Source organism: Lynx rufus, unplaced genomic scaffold, assembly GCF_022079265.1.
Source record: "Lynx rufus isolate CCGP_SWC_20201006 ecotype Redwood Valley unplaced genomic scaffold, mLynRuf1.p SCAF_6, whole genome shotgun sequence".
Taxonomy (NCBI): Eukaryota; Metazoa; Chordata; class Mammalia; order Carnivora; family Felidae; genus Lynx; species Lynx rufus.
Window position 1 is genome coordinate 36,811,311 of NW_025814878.1, and position 20,829 is coordinate 36,832,139.

The window sequence follows — 20,829 nt, forward strand, 5'->3', positions numbered from 1 at the left end:
ATTTTTCTCTTTTGAATTATCTTATAACTATCAGCGTTTGATATAGTGGACCGTTTCTTTCTGTGTGTAAGTTCTCTTTGCTTCTGTGACACTCCTATGGCTGCTCTTTTTTCCCTTCTGCATTCTGTAAGCATCACTGAAATTTGCAATACTCAGGACTTTGTTGTGGGTGCACTTTTTTCTTCTTTGTTCTGCCCCGAGTTCATCTACTTATATACAGTATCCACCTACCTATGTCGGTAGGTGACCCACAATTTGTAGGCCTAGTCTAAACCGTTATTTGGAGCTATCAGACTCAAATATACAACTCTTTTAACATCTCAATTCATACATTCTCAGATGTTAGTAACTTAACATTTCTAAGACTGAACTCTTGGATCTCCTCCCACAAAAACAAACAAAACAAAATAAATCTCCTGTTTCCATCTCATTAAGTGGCCCACCCATCTATTCAATTGCTCACTCTTGAAAGTCATCTTCACTGTTTTCCTTTGCTTTTTCAAACAATGATTTATCTTTATTATAGAGAAATTAACTGATTCAGGAGACTAAATTATAATAAAGTGAAATTCTTCCTAACTCTGAAAGCAACATTATTTTTAAAAATTTTAATTCCAGTGGAGGTAACATATAGTATTATATTAGTTTCAGGTGTACAATATAGCGATTCAGCAATTCCATACATTACTCTGTTCATTCATACATTACTTTTAATCCTACTGCAGCTATCTGAAAGTAGCATTGAGGAAAATTATTCTAGACATCTTTCTGTGCATGTACAGACAGAAGAATAGATATATGGAGATATCTTTTATAAAAATAGAATCATAATATAGTTTCCATCTTAAATTCTAACTGAATTTTATAGAAAAGAAAAACTAACGAGACAGAAGAAATTGCTGAATTTCAAATAACTGATTTTTCATTCCAGGGGTTGTTATTTCCCCAGAGATTCCTCTGAGGTTAAGGAGAAGAGATGATGTAAAACTTTTCAAGTGGTTTGAACATTATATTTCACTTTTAGACAGTATTGATTGACTCTCGCCTATGAACTAGGAGGACAGTAATGCTCTCATTGGCCTCCCACCTCCCCTGTCTCCACCTGTTAGGAGGATGTTCTTCTCCTGCCATTTTCTAACCTGCCTTTCTGAGTCAGCGACCATATTTTCTTCTCTACCCAGTAGGGAGAGGAAACTAACCTAGGTTTCTTGGTGTAGTGACATGAGATATGCAGTACTTCTTTAATATGACTGCAGATTAATATTTATAATTAGTTAGTTTACTCTTCTCCACTTCATTTACTCAGTCAATATTTATTGAGTGCTTATTATGCTCTATGCTAGATGTAGGGGATGTAATGAGTAAATAAGATGTGGTGCTCATTCACTTTAACTTTACCACCTAATGAGGAATCAGATATTGAGATAATTAAGCAAAATGTGAGGTAATTAATGCAGAAAAGAAACACATCCTTATAAAGCTCCCCACCTTCCCATTTTAAATATCTGGCAGTTCCACACTCCTTTATGTGGCTTTCAGGGAGCTCCATAATGTATCTATACCTTTCCTATGTACATTATTTTCCAACTTTCCTCATAATGCTGAGTAGGTTAGACTTCGTGTCTCCCTCAAGCCCAGTGTATTGGCTGTATACCTATTTTTCTGCGTCTTGAATATTGCTTTCACTTTTGTTGTCTTACAAAATTTTGACTCCTCCTTCAAGGCAGAGATTGCTTTATGAATCATTTCCTCTATGGCTTCCTATAGCACACTTTCATCTTGTCTTTTTTCTGCATGTTATTTGCCTTTATGGTAATTCCCACAAATTTATTTCTCCCCCTGACTAAAACTTAAACTTCCTGAGGGAATATTTTCTTTGACTTTCATGTCCACCACATAGGTAGGTACTTTTTGGTTATTTCATGACATTTATTTGCTAAATCTGTTGGGGGGTGTTATTTAAGAAAGCTGTACATTTATTGAAAATTTTGGGTGCAAATTATTTTCTTGAACATTGTTTTTTATGTACAATTAAGGCACCTTGGAGTTCTTATCGTCTATAATTTATTTTTCCAGAGTTGATGCTTAGTTGAGGTTATAATTGACGTATATTAGTTTCAGGTTATAACATGCTTCATTATTTGTATGTGTTGTGAAATGGTCACCACATAAGTCTAGTTAAAACTTATCGCCATACATAGTTATGGAATTATTTTTCTTGTGATTAGAACTTTCAAGATTTACTCTTAGCAACTTTTAAGTATGCAGTTCTGTATTAACTGTAATCACCATGCTATACATTACATCTCCATGGCTTATTTTATAACTGAAAGTTTGTTTTTGACTCTCTTTATATATTTCCCCCCACTCCCCACTCCCCACCTCTGGCAATTACCAGTTGGTTCTCTGTATTTGAGTTTGGTTGTTTTGGGATTCCACATGTAAGTGAGAACATACAGTATTTCTTTTCTCTGTCTGACTTATTTCACTTAGTATAATTCCCTCAAATTTCATCCATGTTGTTGCAGATGGTAAGATTTCATTTTCTTATGACTGAGTAATATTCTATTGCGTATACACTACATTTTCTTCAGCCATTTGTCCATTGGTAGACCTTTAGGTTGTTTGCATATCTTGGCTATTGTACATAATCCTGCAGTGAATATGGGGGTGCATAAATATAAAATTAGTGTTTTTGTTTTCAGATAAATACCCAGAAATGGAATTGTTAGATTATAAGGTAGTTCTATTTTAAAATTCTCTAGGAACCTCCATACTGTTTTCCCAAGTAGCTGGACCAGTTTACATTCCCCCCAACAATTCAGCCATTCTGACAGGTGTCAGCCATTCTTAACCATCTTGACTTAGAGGAATGTTATGCTCATGCCTAAAATATTTTATTTTATTATAAAAACTGTATCTCATGGAGAAAGAATTATATCATTCAGTGTCAATAGTTTTCTTTATATGAAACCCCAAATTAAGTTTTAATTAGACGATAGAATTGCACATTTTTAACAACTAAATCTTATATAGTAATTCTTCATTAAGTATACACATTAAAATTTAATATGGTTAAAGAGATGTTAATATAGTTCTCCTAAAACTTATTCCTCCTTTATTTGAAACTCTAATGTGGCCTATTGTTAGTTTTCTTTAAAAAAAGCAAAAGAAAAAAATAACCAAACTGAGAAATCTGTATTTATAGAACAGACTTTAAAATTTATCACTTGCTGTTTGTTATTTTACATTTATCCACCGACAGTAAATTGTATACGCAGTACAACAGTTTTATGCATGATCATCTTCTATGACAAAAAAATCTGACCTATAAGATGACATGAAGACAAAAAAAAAATAGTTTTAAGTTTAGAACCAGTGTGGTTATTTTAACAGACATAGACAAGTGTTAATAGTCTATCACAACAAATCACAAAATTATTTATTCCCCGTGACCCAGATGCTAACTAGCTTTAATTCTGATTGACATTACTAATAAGTAATTTTAGAATTATCTCTTGCAATCTTTACTTAATATCATAAATTAGAATTTAATATGACTACAAAACGATCCACATTTTGGATTTTGTATACACATGTACTTGCACACATACAGTATTTAGTTTTAGGTTTATTTGAAGAAAACTGATAATCTATTATAATTAAAGACCTCTGTAATGGATTCAAATTCTTATTTAATCAAAGAATTCCCATTTATATAGAATAACTAGAAAATAATGAAAACAAAAGCATACTTGTTAGTCTTCCTCTTAGAGATAATGACCACTAAACTCTCATGCCAATATTTTTCATTTTTTAGCGGGATATGTTTTTTGTAAATAGCTTTATTGTTTTAATACAATAAAGCCTTTTTTACTTAATTTTAAATTATTTCATACCTTTAAATGTTCATATATGCACAATTTTAAAAGATTGAATAATCTAATACATCAACGAGTTCCAGTTTTCTCTGTTTAGACATGTAGGTTATTAAAAAATAAATTTATTTTAAAAAATATTTTAAAAATATTTTTAAAAAAATTTTTATATTTTAAATATTTTAAATTATATTTTATTATAATTTATAATTTATTTTTATTAAATTTTATTAAATATTTTATTAAATTTTATTAAATTTATTAAATAATTATAATTTATTTAATTATAAAATATTTAAATATTTTAAATTATATTTTAAATATTTTAAAAAATATTTTAAAAAATATTTTAAAAAAATTATACGTTTTTATAAGTATCTCTATGCCCATAATTATCTTTACAACAAATCCTTAAAAATAGACTTGCTATGTTAAAGAGTAGGCACATATTCGAATCCTCCGTATTTCTATCTTCCCTCTTTTCATGACTCCTTTTACTTTATCTCTCTGTACCATTTTATATTCCACCCACTAGCGACACTTTTTCCTATCATTTACTTGTTCATTCAGAAAATATTTATTGAATTCCTACTGAGTGCTGCACTGCTATGAATGGTCTTTCTTGGGAATTCTGTAACTTTGTTCTCTTTTTATTTCTGGATTCCTTTTTGTCCTTTGTATTTGATGATTCTTTTTCCTCTTCCTCTAGTTACCTTTTCAGTTGGATTCTCTTCTAGTATGTCTTCAGTACTTTTACCTCTTTTTCTGTTCAGTTGCTTCAACAATCCGTTCTGTACTGACTATAGCCCTATATCTATGTATCAATCTCGAAGCTTTCCCTTCATGATATATCCAATTTTATTGAACCTCTGGCTCTGCGTATCTGCAAGGTCAGCAAACTCAGTAAATCCAAAAACTATATTCTGAACTTTACAGAAGTCCAAACCAACCTCTAGCTTCAGGGGATCCCAGAGCATTTTCTGAAACAGGTATGAATTTGGTACTCAGAGCGAGTGAGTAGGATCTCTACAGCCTCAGCTTACCTAGTTTTATTGGCAGACTGACTCTAACTCCCCCTTTCTCCTCTCCAGATATGGTTGTATACACATCAGAAACTTTAATCTCCAGATTTGGAGTATGGTTGTGTGTATAATCCATGTCCCTTTCTTGGTTTTGATCAACAGGCAGGGAATTAGGCATTGCATTTCTGCTAGCTAGTTTTTATGTGCTGATCAGAAGGAGATCTTTTGTGTTGGATTTTTGTACTGTTTGTGCTTATCTTGACCAATGCATTTGATTACAGAGTTAATGACTAACTTATGGAATTTATCATGATGCATACATGCAAGTATTCAGAATGTTGGTAGAAATGAAATGTGTTGATTGAGTGTATTCAAGGAAGAAATAATAGGGAAAAAGTGGCAGGGTAGAGAGAAAAGGCTTATGACTTCAGGCATGAGGTAAACAAAGAACATGTTTCGAATTTCTTCAAGCAGAGATGGTAGCTAAGGCTAAACTTCACAGAACTATCTAGGTATGCTGGACAAGTGCTCACCTCACATTTATGATATATTTGAAAGTAAATTACAAAGTATGTGGTAATTAAGAACAGAGAATTATTCGTGTGGTCAGGTTTGATTTCGGTTATTAGCAGACACTTGGGGGATCTGCCGTATTCAAGATAAATTCCAAAACAAGTGAAGGGATTAGTCCCAAATTTAAGATATTGCTTTATTCCTTCAAATAGTTCAAATAAACATTCACATTAAAGAAACACCAATTTTTCACTTCCAGAAATGGACTGAAATTCAGAGATGGCTGGATTTTTAAAATAAATTTTTGTATCCCGTGCATTAGAGACACATTCTTCTAAACTTATAAATATTATGTTACTTTGGTATCACCTTGCTTCAAGTGCCACAATCTCTTTAAATTCTAAAAATCAGAAAAAAAATCTTAAATTTTAAAAACTAAATTTTTTTTGTAACTTATTTTCCGTCTGCACCTAATCTTATCTGAAATTATGTGAGACTCTTTAGTCTTTATTTAGCCTGCCTAATTTGAGTATCAGTCTTTTGCTGAAAAAGTATTAATATGCTTGATTATGAAGTGTTATTCCAGATTCTGTGTATAATGTATTTTGTTGCTAAATCCATAAAAATTCTAGATTCTTGGCCCTAAGATTTATAGATAAGGAATTATAGACCTTTACATCATGAACTTGCAGTTTTCAAATCACATATGGGTAGGGGAAGGAGGTAGGGGTGAAGAGAAAGAGAAATATATATTGTGTGTGATATTTCAAAATACAGTTTTGCAGGGATATAAAATGCCCATTTCTACACTAGATTGGGAGGCTTCTTTGCATCTGAGATGAAACAATGTATCTTCCTTATTGATAGTTGGGCCTAAGATTCAGCTTCAGAGCTCTTAGCATCCTGGCTCACATAGGGTATAGTGGGCTATCCTCAGGTCAGGATTGACAAGGAACCTCACAGAAGGCTTACAGCAGGTTAGTGTGAGCTGATGCACATCATTCCTGACCACACTGATAACAGGAACAATCTGGCCAGAGACGAGTCTTTTTATTATAACTAGGTTATGCTAGTTATATTTATTAGTGAAGATTCACAGATATATTGATGTCTCTTGGACAGCATCTATACTTGATGCATCTGTGTATAGTGTTGTAGTGATAAATTGGATGTCTATAAATTATTTGGCTTAATAGAATCAAACATGTTAACATTTTTTTTACCAATGCATAAAAAGCCCTTAGTATGCTTATATTTTATAATGTGTATAAAATATATAACTATTATAAAACTTATAGGACCAATTAAAATTAATATTATCAATATGCATATAACAATACATTGTTATCTATTGAATGCAGTGACCAATTTTTTTTTTTAGCTTTTTTAAGTTTATTTTGAGTGAGAAAATGAGAAATAGTACACACGTGCTAGCAGGGAAGAGGTAGAGATGGAGGGAGGGAGGAAGAGAGGGAGAGAGAGAATATCCCGATATCTATACTGGCAGCACAGAGCCCAGTGTGGGGCTCAAACTCACAAACCATGAGATCATGACCTGAGCTGAAATCAAGAGTTGGACACTTAACTGACCAAGCCACCCACGCGCTCCAATTTGATTCTTAATGTTTAGCACAAAGTCTTGCAAATCTTAGGAGTCTGGTGACCTGGTTGATAATCCTTGCTCTGAAATTCTGAGTATACTTTGTATACTTTGATTTTTTTTCTCCCTCCCTTCAGAAGATTCTAGTTTTGAGGTCCATAATGCAAGCTTTCTATTGTTAAGCCTGAATCCTTTGAAAGGACGAATTTTGTTTCAGGTTTTTATGTAAGCAAGCTAAACTCATTTGTGTTGTCAAATTGGCATTTAAGTCTTTTTTTCATAACTTCTTTACCCACAACATTTTTCTGTATGAAAAAATTAAATCATAGGGACTTTCATTACATTAGAGATAAAATTTGATAAGGTAAAAAGATCTGAAAAGAAATAATTTAGAGCTTAGAACACAAATGTGTTTGTATTTGTTTTTGTTTTATCTATTTGAACAAAAGGAAAGGGCTGAGTAAAGGTCCAGATTTTGTGTGGCTTAAAGTTTACTTTACCCTTCCAGCACAGAATCTGTATTTATCTTCTTTGGCAGAGCAGCTAAAGAAGATATTTGTTCATGGTCTATGTGACATCTACCAAATATTTTTAATTTATTTTTATTAAAGTAATAAAGATATATTGTTTAAAAAGCCAAATAGGATGGGAAATCATTTAAGAATGAAGAGTAATCCTCTGCCCATTCTTCTCTACACCCAAGTCCCTGTCTTCAGAGGCTGCCACCTTCAGTTCCTTGAATTGGTATTTTTGGTATTCACCTCCAGATATTTTTTTAAAAAAATGTTTGTTTACTTATTTTGAGAGAGAATCCCAAGCAGGCTTTGTGGTGTCAGCGCGAGCCCAATGTGGAACTCGATCCCATGAACAGTGAGTCAAGAGTTGGACACTTAGCCAACTGAGCCACCCAGGTGTCCATCACCTCCAGATTTTTAAGTAACATATTTATAGTATGTTTTGATTTTTAAATTTTAGATTTTATCTTGTCATTAGAGATTTTAGAAGCTTAGGATTTAGATGTCCTCTGCTTTCCCTCTCCCTGTTGTGCAGTTTTATCACAAACTTGATTAAGTCGCTATTAAAAGATGACATTTTTACATCTATATAAATATTTCTTTGTGAGCCAAGTAGTATACTATGACTGTATTTCACTTTTCCTAGTATTTTATTTCTCCTGAAGTTAATAATTGCATGATTTCATTTGCTTCATTTTTTACATATTTACTAATATATCCCTAGACTATCATTAAAAAGATACTGCTGCCACTGCATAGCATAGCAGTTAAGTAGGGCTCATTATGTCCTCGGTACTGATATTGGCTTCACATTTAAACACTTCATTTCATAACAACCCTGTGAAGTAGGTACCCTTGTCTCCTACAAATGACTCCACTGAGCTATAGAAAAGTGAAGCCATTTGCTTAAGGTGACACAGCTAGTAATTAGTGAAGCTGGTATTTGAACCCAGATAGTCTTGTTCCAGAGAATGTAATACCTGACCCATACGTTGTACTGCTTTAAAACGTAAATGCCAAGATGCCTTAATATCATTCTTTCCAATTATGTTTTTATAGTCTCAAGGCTTTCATGTTCTCGAGGGCAGGAGCCATTTCCTATTCATAGTTGTGAAAACATATAATAAGCTAAAGTATACATACTTTACAGGTATAGATACAGGTAACATATTAGCTTTTTTCCTTGTATCACATCTCTTTGTTTAATTTTGTCCTGGAGGATCTTTTGACCCTATGTGTCAGTCTTCTGGGATTTCCCTTCATCATTCTGGGAATTGCTTTTGTCTATTTTCTGAGTTGGATCCTCTTTTACCTAGGGTCAAATTTCTTATTTCTTGGTTTACTTCTTCTTTCTGATGGAGGTGCTTTCTTAGTAAGAAATGATGGTTTGGAAGTTTTTCAAGACTTCTAAGGGATGGAAACTTTCATAATATAATGGGGAGTTACAAAACATAATATAACTTGGGGAGTTACTTTTTCTTTAATATAGAAGGAGATATGGCTTTAGATACTGATTTATAAACTTATGGAACATACCTAATGGTTGTGCTGGATGGTCAGGGACTCAGAGAAAATTAAAAAAAAAAATTGAAGGATTTGTTCAAGAAGACTGGTAGAAGAGGTGTATAAATGGTCTTCTGAGATTATACCCAGACTGAGATAATATTTTTGACTCATGTTAATGACCTTGAAGGGGATCTCTCCTTCTGTAAAGGAGGAAAAATAATCCTTTTGTTGATAGGTCAGTCTCTTTCCTTGGCTACCCTAGTGCTTACTCAAATGGCCTATGAACCCAGTGGCCATGATGGCAGAGACTAAGGATTATGTTCATCAAATGAGAATATTTATTTAACAAATAAAACATGGATTGACTCCAAAATTATAGGAGCCCTTGTGTAAATCTTATATTTCCCCTTGCCAGAAACTTGGTGTAGTATCTCATCAGCCATTAAGACTTCGACCAACATTGAATCTGCTGGACTAAAGGCTCACGTGGTACATTTTCTTGATTTGGAGTATCCTGGATTTTAGATCTTATTCTAGCCTTTAGGTCACACAAAGTTGGTAGTTAAGGGTTACTTGATAAGTAGTTAAGAGCAGCACATCCAGAGGTATTGCTTCCAGAATTCAAAAAGGCTAAAATTGTGCATAGTGTTACTTTCTTGGTAGTAAATAGTATAAGATTTAGTAATACACATGTGATATCTTGACATTCTAGGCCACTGGTACTGAAACCTCCTTGAGATGGCAAACCTCTCAATTTATATGGATCTATCATTCTCTGCCACACTTATTTTCCACTAAAATATCTAGAGTACCAGCTACTTCTTCCCTCCGAGGCAGGTCTGTTTAACATTGTATCAGTAGAGTAGTTTTTCATGATAACCTGAGGGATGGTAGGACAATCAAAGGGATCTTGGACTAAGTTTTGATGAAATTCTACAGTTGCATTACTACTGTCCATGTCAGTGAAAGCAGACTGCTTCTGGTGTTAACATTGGCCAAATCAGCATCAAATCATTTGTATAGGGTTTGTTAATTGGCTCTTGTAAAGAGACTTTATCTTGATGTCTTTTGTTACATATAAAGAACAAACACTAAGGCTTAGGGAAACACAAGAACATTGGGCAGATTGAGCAGTGCTTCCAATTTCTGATGTATATGGGAAGGTTGTTGCACAGGCTCACAGCCAGTGTTTAGTATTTCAGAGAGTTTTGATATCAACAATAAAAACATGGTTGGCTTTCCACTGTTATGAAAAGACTGGGAAAACCCTGAGACTCTCCATCAATATTTTTTTGTTTTTTTTCCCCCAAATACAGTGTATGAATTGTGGCCATTTTATTTGAGTAATGTATTTTAGAGATGTCTATTTCTTGACAGAAAATTTAATTCACTTGTTAGATCTTCTCTTGTGACAATATGATTTCTTTGGATTATTTGTCTAGAGATGATGCTTATGTGTGTAGCATTAAATGTCTAATAGAGATAGGGATTTAGCCTTCAGTAGCTGAGAAACCTGGATTATGGGATGTCAGGTTATTGGATGTCATCAAAACCTGGCTCAAATGAGGCAATAGAGTTGGCTCACTATCACCACAGGCATCCAAATGCTTTCAGAGTTAAAGGTGCCTGGATCCCTCCCCACTTTAGTCATTTGTCATGCCTCCAAAAGCTTTGCTGTGGACAAACTCTTTTGTATCTTCACCACCTTCAAATAGCAGCCCCATATCCCCTAGGGTGCTAGACTGTTTGGGCTCATGGGAGCCATAAGACTATAATAGCATGGGTAAAATTGTTTAGCATTGCATGAAATCAGGGTTAAAAGAATAGCTAAGATCTTTGACTACTGTCTGTCTTATGATGTATGGAAAGTTATTTCAATAAAAATAACCTAAAAATGCCTAACCTAAGAAGGGTTGGGTCTGGGGTAGGTAGAGTCAATCTACTCACTGTATGCTGAGAGAGACGGATGTGTATATAAATACACACACTGTTCTGAAATTTGCCTGTATAACTTACTGTTGATATTTTTACATAAACCTACTTTAAATTATTTAAATATTTTTTCTCTGTTCATTAAAAAAAACACTGAAAATATGCCACTAAATTTTTATCCAGTTTACCTATAAATTTGAATTTACCTTGGCTAATTGTTGACTTTCTTCGGAATACTTCTGGATATAACCAGCTTGTTTTATATATGAAATAAACAGATTATTTTTTTATAACTCAGGAAATTGGGGTTGGGGCCAACAAAAAATTAAGCTTGACAGTTTGTTGTTTATAAACCTACTCATATTTACATCTTGAGACATGTTTTTATGGTCATTTTTGTAGGTTAGTGGATATAAAATAATTTGTACACTTCTATTCACTTTGTAAACCTACCCTTAATATGAAGATTAGGCTAAAAAAAAAAGTCTTAGGCTTTTCTTCCCACGTTTAGTCTGACTGCTAGTTCATATACATATGCTGGTATAATTAATAAGCCATTAAGATCTGTTTATTAGATGATTACATAATTGAGTAGTAAATGGTATTAGTTGCTATTGAGTCTTACAACAATCTTTGTGCATAATTATTAGAGTTTGCATTTCTTATTAGTGTTCTGGATTTGTTTATTTGTTCCATACATGTTTATACTTCTTATGGATGTAATGACTTCTCATTACCCACCTAGCATAACACTTAAAAGTTTTACAAAATATTAAAATATAAATATTGCATAAAATATAAACCTATAACTTAACAAATTATTGTAAAATAAATATCCACATAATTTCCATTGAGTAAACAAAGAGAAGTTATTAGCACTATTCATTTTGTTTGATCCTGAGTCCCTTCATTCCCCCTAATGGTAATCAATATTCTGACTTTTATGGCTAAATTTACTTTGTTGGTTTACTTTATATTTTTTTCTACATAGGAAAGTATTCCTAAACAATATATTTTAATTTTGCTGCTTTTGGAACTTTATATTAATGGTAGCATAAACTGTATATTCTATCATGTCTGACCTTTTCTGTGTAGCATTGTTTCTAAGATTAATGTTGCATGTATTTCAGTTAATTTTTTTTCATTGCTGCATAATCCATTGCATGAATATATTGTGTTTTGTTTATATATTATGCTATTGGTGGACATTTGGGTTATTTCCAGTTTTCCACTTTGGGCTATTATAAACAACTCTATTACACGTGAAATGTCAGCCACATATTTATTTGTATACATGCATGCATAATTTTTCATTGTTTTGCAAAACAGGCATCTGGATATGTAAAGGTCTGTTTCTGAATTTGTGATTCTGTTCAATTGGATTTTTGTTCATCTTGTACAAGTATCACAATGTTTTAATTAGTATATTACTGCTTTGTAATAAATTATAATAACTGATAGAACAATTCTGTCCACTATATTCTTTTTCAAAATATATCTTGGCTACTTTTAGTTTTATTTTCTTTCTTTTTATAGTCAGTCTGTCACACAAAGCAGCTCATTGTGATTTTAATTATCATTGGAGTGAATCTATAGATCAATAATTAGTTAATTGACATCTTTATAATATTGAGTTTTCCAGTCTGTCAACATGGTATATATCTCTATTTAGTTTAAGTGTTCTTTAATTACTCTCATTAAAATGTATTCTTTCCAAAGAGGTCTTCTATATCTTTTGTGAATTTAATATCGGTAGCCTAATGTTATGTTCCCCAGTATGTACTATAGTATGTGACAGTATCAGTCTGTGGTAAAGAACATGGACTCTGGAACACATTGCCAGAGTGATCTTAGGCAAGACTTTTAACCTCTCTGTGCTTTTGTTTCCTCATATGTGGAATGGAGTCAGTGATAAACTTCCTCACAGAGTTGTGAGACTAAATATGTTATACCTCTCCCAAGTTTAGAAGATGGTAAGCATCTGATAAAGAGTCTATTAGATTTAGTGTATTTACAAATTATTCATTCATTTCATAATTCTGTTAAAAAATTTTAGGTTATTAGTGGAAGCGTTTTGTTGAACTCTTACAAAAAGCTTAAATTTTTATTAAATTTTTGCATAATTTACATTTAAACTAACTTCGTAACTGAATTGAATACACATCTGTATAATATTTAATTTGTAATCTAGATAGTTACTGTGTCTAAAATTGTTCACGTTCTTTAGCTCTCTGCATATATGGGTCCTGTGCATTTCTTATTGGTATCTTTTATGTTCTACTTTTTTTTTTTTTTGGCTATTGTTAACACAATTTTCTTTTCCATGGTAATGTTTTAATTGGTTATTACTGGTAAGTTATATGTAAATTATTTTTAGTTTTTTTGTTACTGGTCACCCTACATAATTCTCGCATTCATATATCTCATATATTCACACACATACACACGTAATTTTTTTCCTCTTGTTTTTATTTTTTTGTTGTTTTTTTTTGGTTTTTGGGTTTTTTTGTTTTTTTGTTTTTAGAGAGGGAAAGAGTGGAGTGAGCAAGAGGCAGAGAGAGAGAATCTCAGGAGGGGCAGAAAGAGAGTCCTCTTGTTTCTAGTTGTTTTTGATATATCAACCAAATGGTACATCATACTTTTAGTTGGTTAGATATAAATCTTGGAGTTTTTTTCTATTTGTCTATAATGTATTACCACAAACTCTGTGGCTTGAAACAACACACATTCATTATCCCAGTTTCTGTCTAGGTACTAGGATACCTAGCTGGGTCCTCTGTCCACAGTCTCATAATCAAGGTGTCAGCTGGGTCTGTGTCTCATGTGAGCTCAATTAGGGAAGATTCTGTTTCAAAACTCACACAGATTGTCGGTGGAATTTAGTTTCTCTTGGTCTTAGGACCGAGGGCCTTGTTTTCTTGCTGCCTAGAGGCTTCTGCAGGTTGTCCTTCAAAGGCTGTCTTCAACTCCTGGAGGCTACATGGTGGTACGTGGTTTTCCCCAGCATGGCTGCTTGCTTCTTCAAAGCCAGCTGAGGAGAGAGACTCCAACAAGAAAGGGATAGAGTCTTATGTAATATAATCATATAATCACATCTGTTTTCTCACCTTTAACACTCTCTGATTAGAGGCCAGTCATTGGTCCTGCCTACATTCAAGGGGATCACTCCAGGACATGAGTACCAGGAAGGTGGGGATCTTGGGGACCACTCCAAGAGTCTGTTCATCCCAGAGCTATTCTTCTGATCAATAGATTCTTTACTGACAAAACCCTGTTTTAAGCCACTATCTTATCTAAATTATTGCTGTAGTTTTTTTTTAAAACTGGTATATCTGTGTCACTGCCTAATTTCAGCCTATTTTGTATACAACCAGAGTGATCCCATTAAAACACAAATCAGATCATGTCAATTCTTTACTCACAGGGTTTCTTTCTCTTGTCAGGATGAAACCTTACTACACTGTTCTCAAAAGAAAAATTTGGAGCTCTTAACAATGGTCTTGCAGAGTCCTATATGATCTGGATGCCTAGTATTTATTAATTTGACCTCATCTCCTTATACTTCTCTCTTGTTTATTCCACTTCAGCTATATTGACCACCTCATTCTTGAACCATGCCAGATATGCGCTCACCTTAGGTCGTTTGCTCAAGCTGTACGTTTTGCCTGGAACCCTCTTCCTCCAGATAGCTCCATGGCTTGCTTCCTCATTTCTTACAGGTCTTTACTGAAGTGTTTCACCTTCTTGGTGAGGTCTTTCCTAACCACCTTGTTTAAAATCGCGTATAGTTATCCATCCCTATCACCCGCTTATTAAATCTCTTTGTTCACTTATCTGCTTTAGTTATATCCGTGCTGTGTTTTAACTTTTTATTTTGTTTATTGTCTTCCCCTCATGTAACATTTTGCTTTCCATAAGGACTGGGAGTTTTGTGCACTTGTATTCAGTGATGTATCCTGGGCACTTCAAATAACAAGTTGGCACTTAGGTATTCAACCAGTGTTTCTTAAAATTAAGTAAATTGAATTTTATGTCATGGAGGAGTGGTTTCCAAATAAACAGTTTTATTGTCTTCTTTCAGATGGTTTTATCATTTTTTTTTTACATTTGGCTTAAACTCCTAGAACAATGTTAAATAATATTAGACAATTTTGCCTTCCTCATGACCTTAATGGGAATGCATTTTCTGTTTATGCTTTTAGCTCTTGCACTGAGATAAATCTGTTTTTTAAATCAAATTAAAGAAGTAACCTTTCTTTAATTTACTTAGAATTTTTTGGAGGGCAGGGAATAGAGAGTGGATGTTGAATCTTAAGTAGCTTTTAAGCATCTGGCTATATGGTTCTTTTCTATTACATATTGATGTTATGAATTACATCAGGAGATGTTTTAATATTAAACTGTCCTTTTCTTCCTGGAATGAACTGTACTTGGTCATAGTATGCTATTGTTTTAATTTATTGCTGGGCCAAATTTGCTAAGCTTACATTATTGCTAGTACTTGTAAGACCTTAAAAAGGATACATCACTTGTTAAAGTTTCTATTTACTCATTCTGTACTGAGGAGAATTCTGTCTGATGTGTATTTGCTTTCAGAGTTGCTCTAGTTCACCATGGATCATCTCGTTGTACATCCAGATCCTATGGACCCCTTCTTTCAAACATAAACCAGAGGACATTGAGGGTTAGTTTCATTTCCTGTTCACTGATTAGTAGCTGAGAGAAAGCGTAAAGGTCTCTGTGTCGCCCTCCACCTTCATAACTTAAAGCCTTATAACTTAGTTGATCCTTCCAATTTTTTAACAAAATATATAGAGATATCCTTGATATCTGTCTTTCTTCTGCTCCACATATTCAGTCCATCAGGAAATTCTCTCTTCTCTTGATGTAATTATGAATTCCTTTACATAATTGAGTCTGTATCTGGATTTTCTTTTTTTTAATTCACATGTCATTACTGCACTTTTAAAATTTCTACAGCTTTGTAATGTGTTCTGATGTTAGACCTCTTCCTAGTGTTATTCCATTGTTCTGCTGGCATTGAATGTTGCTGTGGAAAGTCTGAGACCAGTTTGACTCTCTACACAACACCTGGCCTCACACCCACACGCCTTCTTACAGTGACTTGATCTTTTTTCCTGGATACCCCAATGGTTCTTTCTCTATAAATCTAATAGCTTTACTAGGCTCTGTCACCCTGTTGACTTCTCTGGTTCAGTTTACCCTGGGACATGTTTTATACTTATATTCTTAGATTCATGGCTTCTTTTGTCTCAGAAAGAATCTCTTGACTAATATCTTTAAAGATGTGTTCTGCCAGGTTCTCTTTTCTTATCAAGAAATTGATCATTTAAACTCTTTATTTCTATTATATTTTCCACACTCTTAAGTCTTCCTGTGTGTGTTTCTTCTGTTTCCAATTGTGCTTTAATTTTTATAACAGTTTTATTCTTTTTCTTTTCTCAGCTTTGCTGGTTTGTATTTTAAATTCTGTGGGGTTTTTTGTTTTGTTTTCTTCTTTTTGTTTTTTGTTTGTTTTGCTGTTTCTTTCCCTGTGCTTGTACAGCTCTACTTTGTGCACAGACTTTATTGGAGACCATTGCTTTTATTAAACTTTTTTTATATTCAGAGGTAATTGACCTATAACACTTTAAAATTGAGATATAACTGACATTATATAAGTTGTACAATGTATTCTGATACATTTATACAACTTAATTCATGGAAAATCATTTGGTCATAGTTTTCAAGTCTTTAATGCCTAGAGGCTTAAATGCCTCTGTGTGTGTGTGTGTGTGTGTGTGTGTGTGTATTTGTATGTGTCATCTGTTCATCCTGTTACTTTCCTCTTCTTTCTTGGAGGATCTTTGTGTATATCTTATGGTATTTCTTTTTGGAGAGATGTGAATTATTTCATTATCAGCTGTTTGTAGGAGGCTCATGTTGATGAGAAAGCAGGGTCATGTTTCTAGTTAGCTAGGCCTAAGTTTTGGGTGTGTGTGTTTGTCCCTTTTTTGTGTTGTCCCCACCCATCTTAATATGCAGGTAGTTTTGTTATTAATAATTCTCTATAACCAATAATTAATCATTGATTTGTCTGACTCCTTGTTCTACCTTCCTCCTTCTAAGAAACATAATAGGACCAGGGATACTCCTGCTGCTTGTTGCTGTCTTGTGTATTCCTTTTCCACTGTTACAAACAGAGGATAAGGTTTTTCCTCTATGTTATATGCCTCAATTATGAGAAATTTGTTTTTACTCAGGAATTCTTTTGTTTGTGTGTGGGAGGGGGATTACTTTGCTGTGTTTTTCATGTCATGTCATGGTCAGCCATGACTTTTTTTTCTCAGTTTCTTTCTCTCCCTTAGCAGTATTTGTTCAATTTTGGCTGCCCTTGACTGTCCTTCAAACTATTTTGTGGCTAAAATTTTGATGTTAAGTTCTTTTCTCCCCCCCCCCCCCAATCCTTGAAGTTATTTCTAGGATGAGACAGGGGAAATGCCAATTAACACTAAAATCTTCAAGTAGAACTCTGAAAAGGCTTTTGTTTTGGTTTCATTGCATTTTATCAAGCAAAAAATGTTTTTACTTTTATAAACTAAACATGGACCATTTCTCTAAATGGCATTCAAATGCTTTTCTGTTGTTATTCAAATGATACCAGTGTATACAATGCTTTGTGCCTCTCCTTTTTCACTTAACATACCTTGGGGACAGTTCTTTCGCTAAACATATATAGCAGCTCTGTTCTAATACCTGCATAGTATATCACCATAAAATCTATTCCAAACATTTAAACTTCATGGTTTTTTTTTTTTTAATTTTTTTTTCAACGTTTATTTTATTTTTGGGACAGAGAGAGACAGAGCATGAACGGGGGAGGGGCAAAGAGAGAGGGAGACACAGAATCGGAAGCAGGCTCCAGGCTCTGGGCCATCATCAGCCCAGAGCCCGACGCGGGGCTCGAACTCACGGACCGCGAGATCGTGACCTGGCTGAAGTCGGACGCTTAACCGACTGCGCCACCCAGGCGCCCCTAAACTTCATGTTTTTAATGAACACTTAAAATTTTTTATTTGCACTTATGACCACAACTCTGAAGTAAATGTTCTTAGGAGTATGGTTTTATGCTTATGTTTGAAAATATCTCCAAGATAAATCAAGAAATGTGTAATTAGAAGGTTTCTTCTTGGATGACCTCAAATGCCACCTTTCAGAGAAATTGTCCCTAACTACTCAATTACCATAGCCACCTGGTATTGCCTTCACATTATCCTTTTTATATACTTTTTTATCATAGAATTTTTAAAACTATAGAAAGCAGAATGAGCAATAGTATAATGAGAGTTCCGTGTACCCATTACTCATCTTTACCAATTATCAGTTATTTTCCAATCTGGTTTTATTTCTCTCCCATTCCCATACATATTTTTTTCTTCAGTATCGTATTTTTTTAAATGTCTGTTTATTTTTGAGACAGAACACAAGCATGGGAGGAGCAGAGAGAGAGAGGGAGACACAGAATCCGAAGCAGGCTCCAGGCTTTGAGCTGTCAGCACAGAGCCTGATGTGAGGCTGGAACCCACGAACTGTGAGATCAGACCTGAGCGGAAGTTAGTCACTTAACCGACTGAGCCAACCAGGCGCCCCTTTCTTCAGTACTTAAAATTTTTTTTTTAATGTGTATATGTTTTTAAGAGACAGAGGGGTGTTGCATCCACGCGACTCCTGAAACATAATGCTACGGGCACCAGTGACAGTCGCAACAAAGTTTATTACAATGAGAGGCAAGGCCGACCGATGGGGACCAACACTCTTGATAAGAGTGTGGCCCCGAACAGCCGGGGTACAGAGTTTTTAAAGCCGATCACATCGTTTTATCATTATCTGGGAACAGAACAGAGAAACAGTTCCCAGATGAGTTAGAAACAGTTATCAAATGAGGTGATTATTTTAGACTTTCTGCTGCTAAGTTGCAACCAGTGGATCTCCTTGACCTTGTCTCTGATGCTCTTTTTTTGAGCTTTTGTTTCCTTCATTGGTAAAGCCTGATTCACAAGAGTATGAACTATGATTTACAAGAGTAAAAGCAAGGCTGTTATCTTTTGACCCTCAGTGTCAGAACAAAGTTGTTATCTTTCAAGCTAAGCGTTAGCCCTACACTACAATTTAACCCTTACAGGGGGACACAGAACAAACGGGAGAGGGGCAGAAAGAGAGGGAGACACAGAATCTGAAGTAGGCTCCAGACTCTGAACTGTCAACACAGAGCTCTACGCAGGGCTGGAACCCACAAACCATGAGATCATGACCTGAGCCAAAGGCAGATGCTTAACTGACTGGACTGAGCCACCCAGGTGCCCCTTTTCTTAAAGTACTTTAAAGCAAATTCCAGATATGCCATTTTACCTATGAACAATTCATTATGTATCTCTAACATATAAAGTCTGTTTATATATAAAAAAAAAGCATTACTACTTTGTCACTGTTACATCTAACAAAATCAGCACCATTTCCCTGATCTCATCCAGTACCTAACCCATATTTTCCCATGAGACTACAAATGCACTTTATAGTTTTTGTCTGAATCACAATCAGAACAAAGTCTTCACATTTGCTTGATATTTTGCTTTTAATTTTTAAGTTACCTTATCCCTTTTTTATATCCTTTTTTTCTGAAGAAATAATATACAATAATGTGTGGGATTCTCTAAATTCTGGATTTGGTTGCTGTTTCCTTCTTGTTGTCATCTTTTAACATTTCTCTGATTTTTATATTTTCTGTAAACTGACAGTGTAATAATTGTTGGTTAGTTTCAGGTTCATTCAGTTTTCTCAGCAAGAATATTTCATAGATTGTGCAGTGTATGTCCTCTTGTGTCACAGTAGGAGCCACATGATTTCCACTTTAGCAGTGTTGAGAGACAAGTGGAAATCATTTGTATTTAGAGATAGATCAGTATGATATGGTGTTCTCAGCTTTATCTGAGAATTATAAAATTAGCCATTGACACTTCACCCTAATGAACATTTCCTGGTAGCAAAATGATTATGTCATTCCTTATGTAATTAGTTGCTGAATAAAAAGTGGTGACAATTTGTAGTTTTTATGGATTTACTAATGTTCTCTATCTACTTTTTTAATTAGTAGTTGAAAACTTACTATTCCTAGATTTAGATAATTTTAAAAACTAGAATAGAAATTGTCTATGGTCTTTAAATAATATTCCAATGAGAAAAACCTTTGTAGTCGATTACTAATCAAAATGATTACAAATGTTTTTGAAGTAACTATGTGATCTTTCTTATAAAATTTGTATTCCCATGTGTAGATGTTACTTTGAGATACCTACCAAAAGTAGTTTCTAAACTTATAAGATCTATTTTATAAAATCTGCTTTTATTGTTCCTTTTTATATAGGTTATTAGGTGTGGTATGCTGTGATCTAGACACTCTTCTCCTATTGGAAGCTCAGTATCAAGTATCTGAAGTGTTACTGAATGCTCAAGAAGAAAATATCTTAGAGAACTCTGAAAGCCACAGGTAAAAACAAACAACACTCCCTGCTCAAGCCCTGTTAAGACATATTAACAATAGTTTTCTTTACAGATGCTCTGTTAAAATGTAATTTTGTGTATATAGTTTAATGTTTTTCCACTGTCTGAATTCAATAGATTTAAATAAGAGTAAAAAGCAATTAAAACAGAAACATCACCATCAGAAAGATAGTGATAGATGTTCGTGGGGAAGTCTTGAATAGTATTGCTTTCTAAGTTGTTTAGTTTAGGTTTTTTGTTTTTGTTTTTTTTTTAAGACTAACTTTATTAATGGTTCGATGAAGTTGTATCACCTTTAAATTCAG

The 20,829-nt window shown here is 33.9% G+C and overlaps 1 protein-coding gene across 1 annotated transcript in view; it reads left to right on the forward strand.

Moving 5' to 3' along the window:
* TBC1D32 (TBC1 domain family member 32) overlaps window positions 1–20,829 on the forward strand; it is a 201,564-nt gene that overhangs the window by 105,866 nt on the left and 74,869 nt on the right. The window contains exon 24 of the mRNA XM_047102681.1: window positions 20,388–20,510. Coding sequence (XP_046958637.1) covers window positions 20,388–20,510 — 123 coding nt within the window. The remainder of the gene's footprint in view (window positions 1–20,387; window positions 20,511–20,829) is intronic.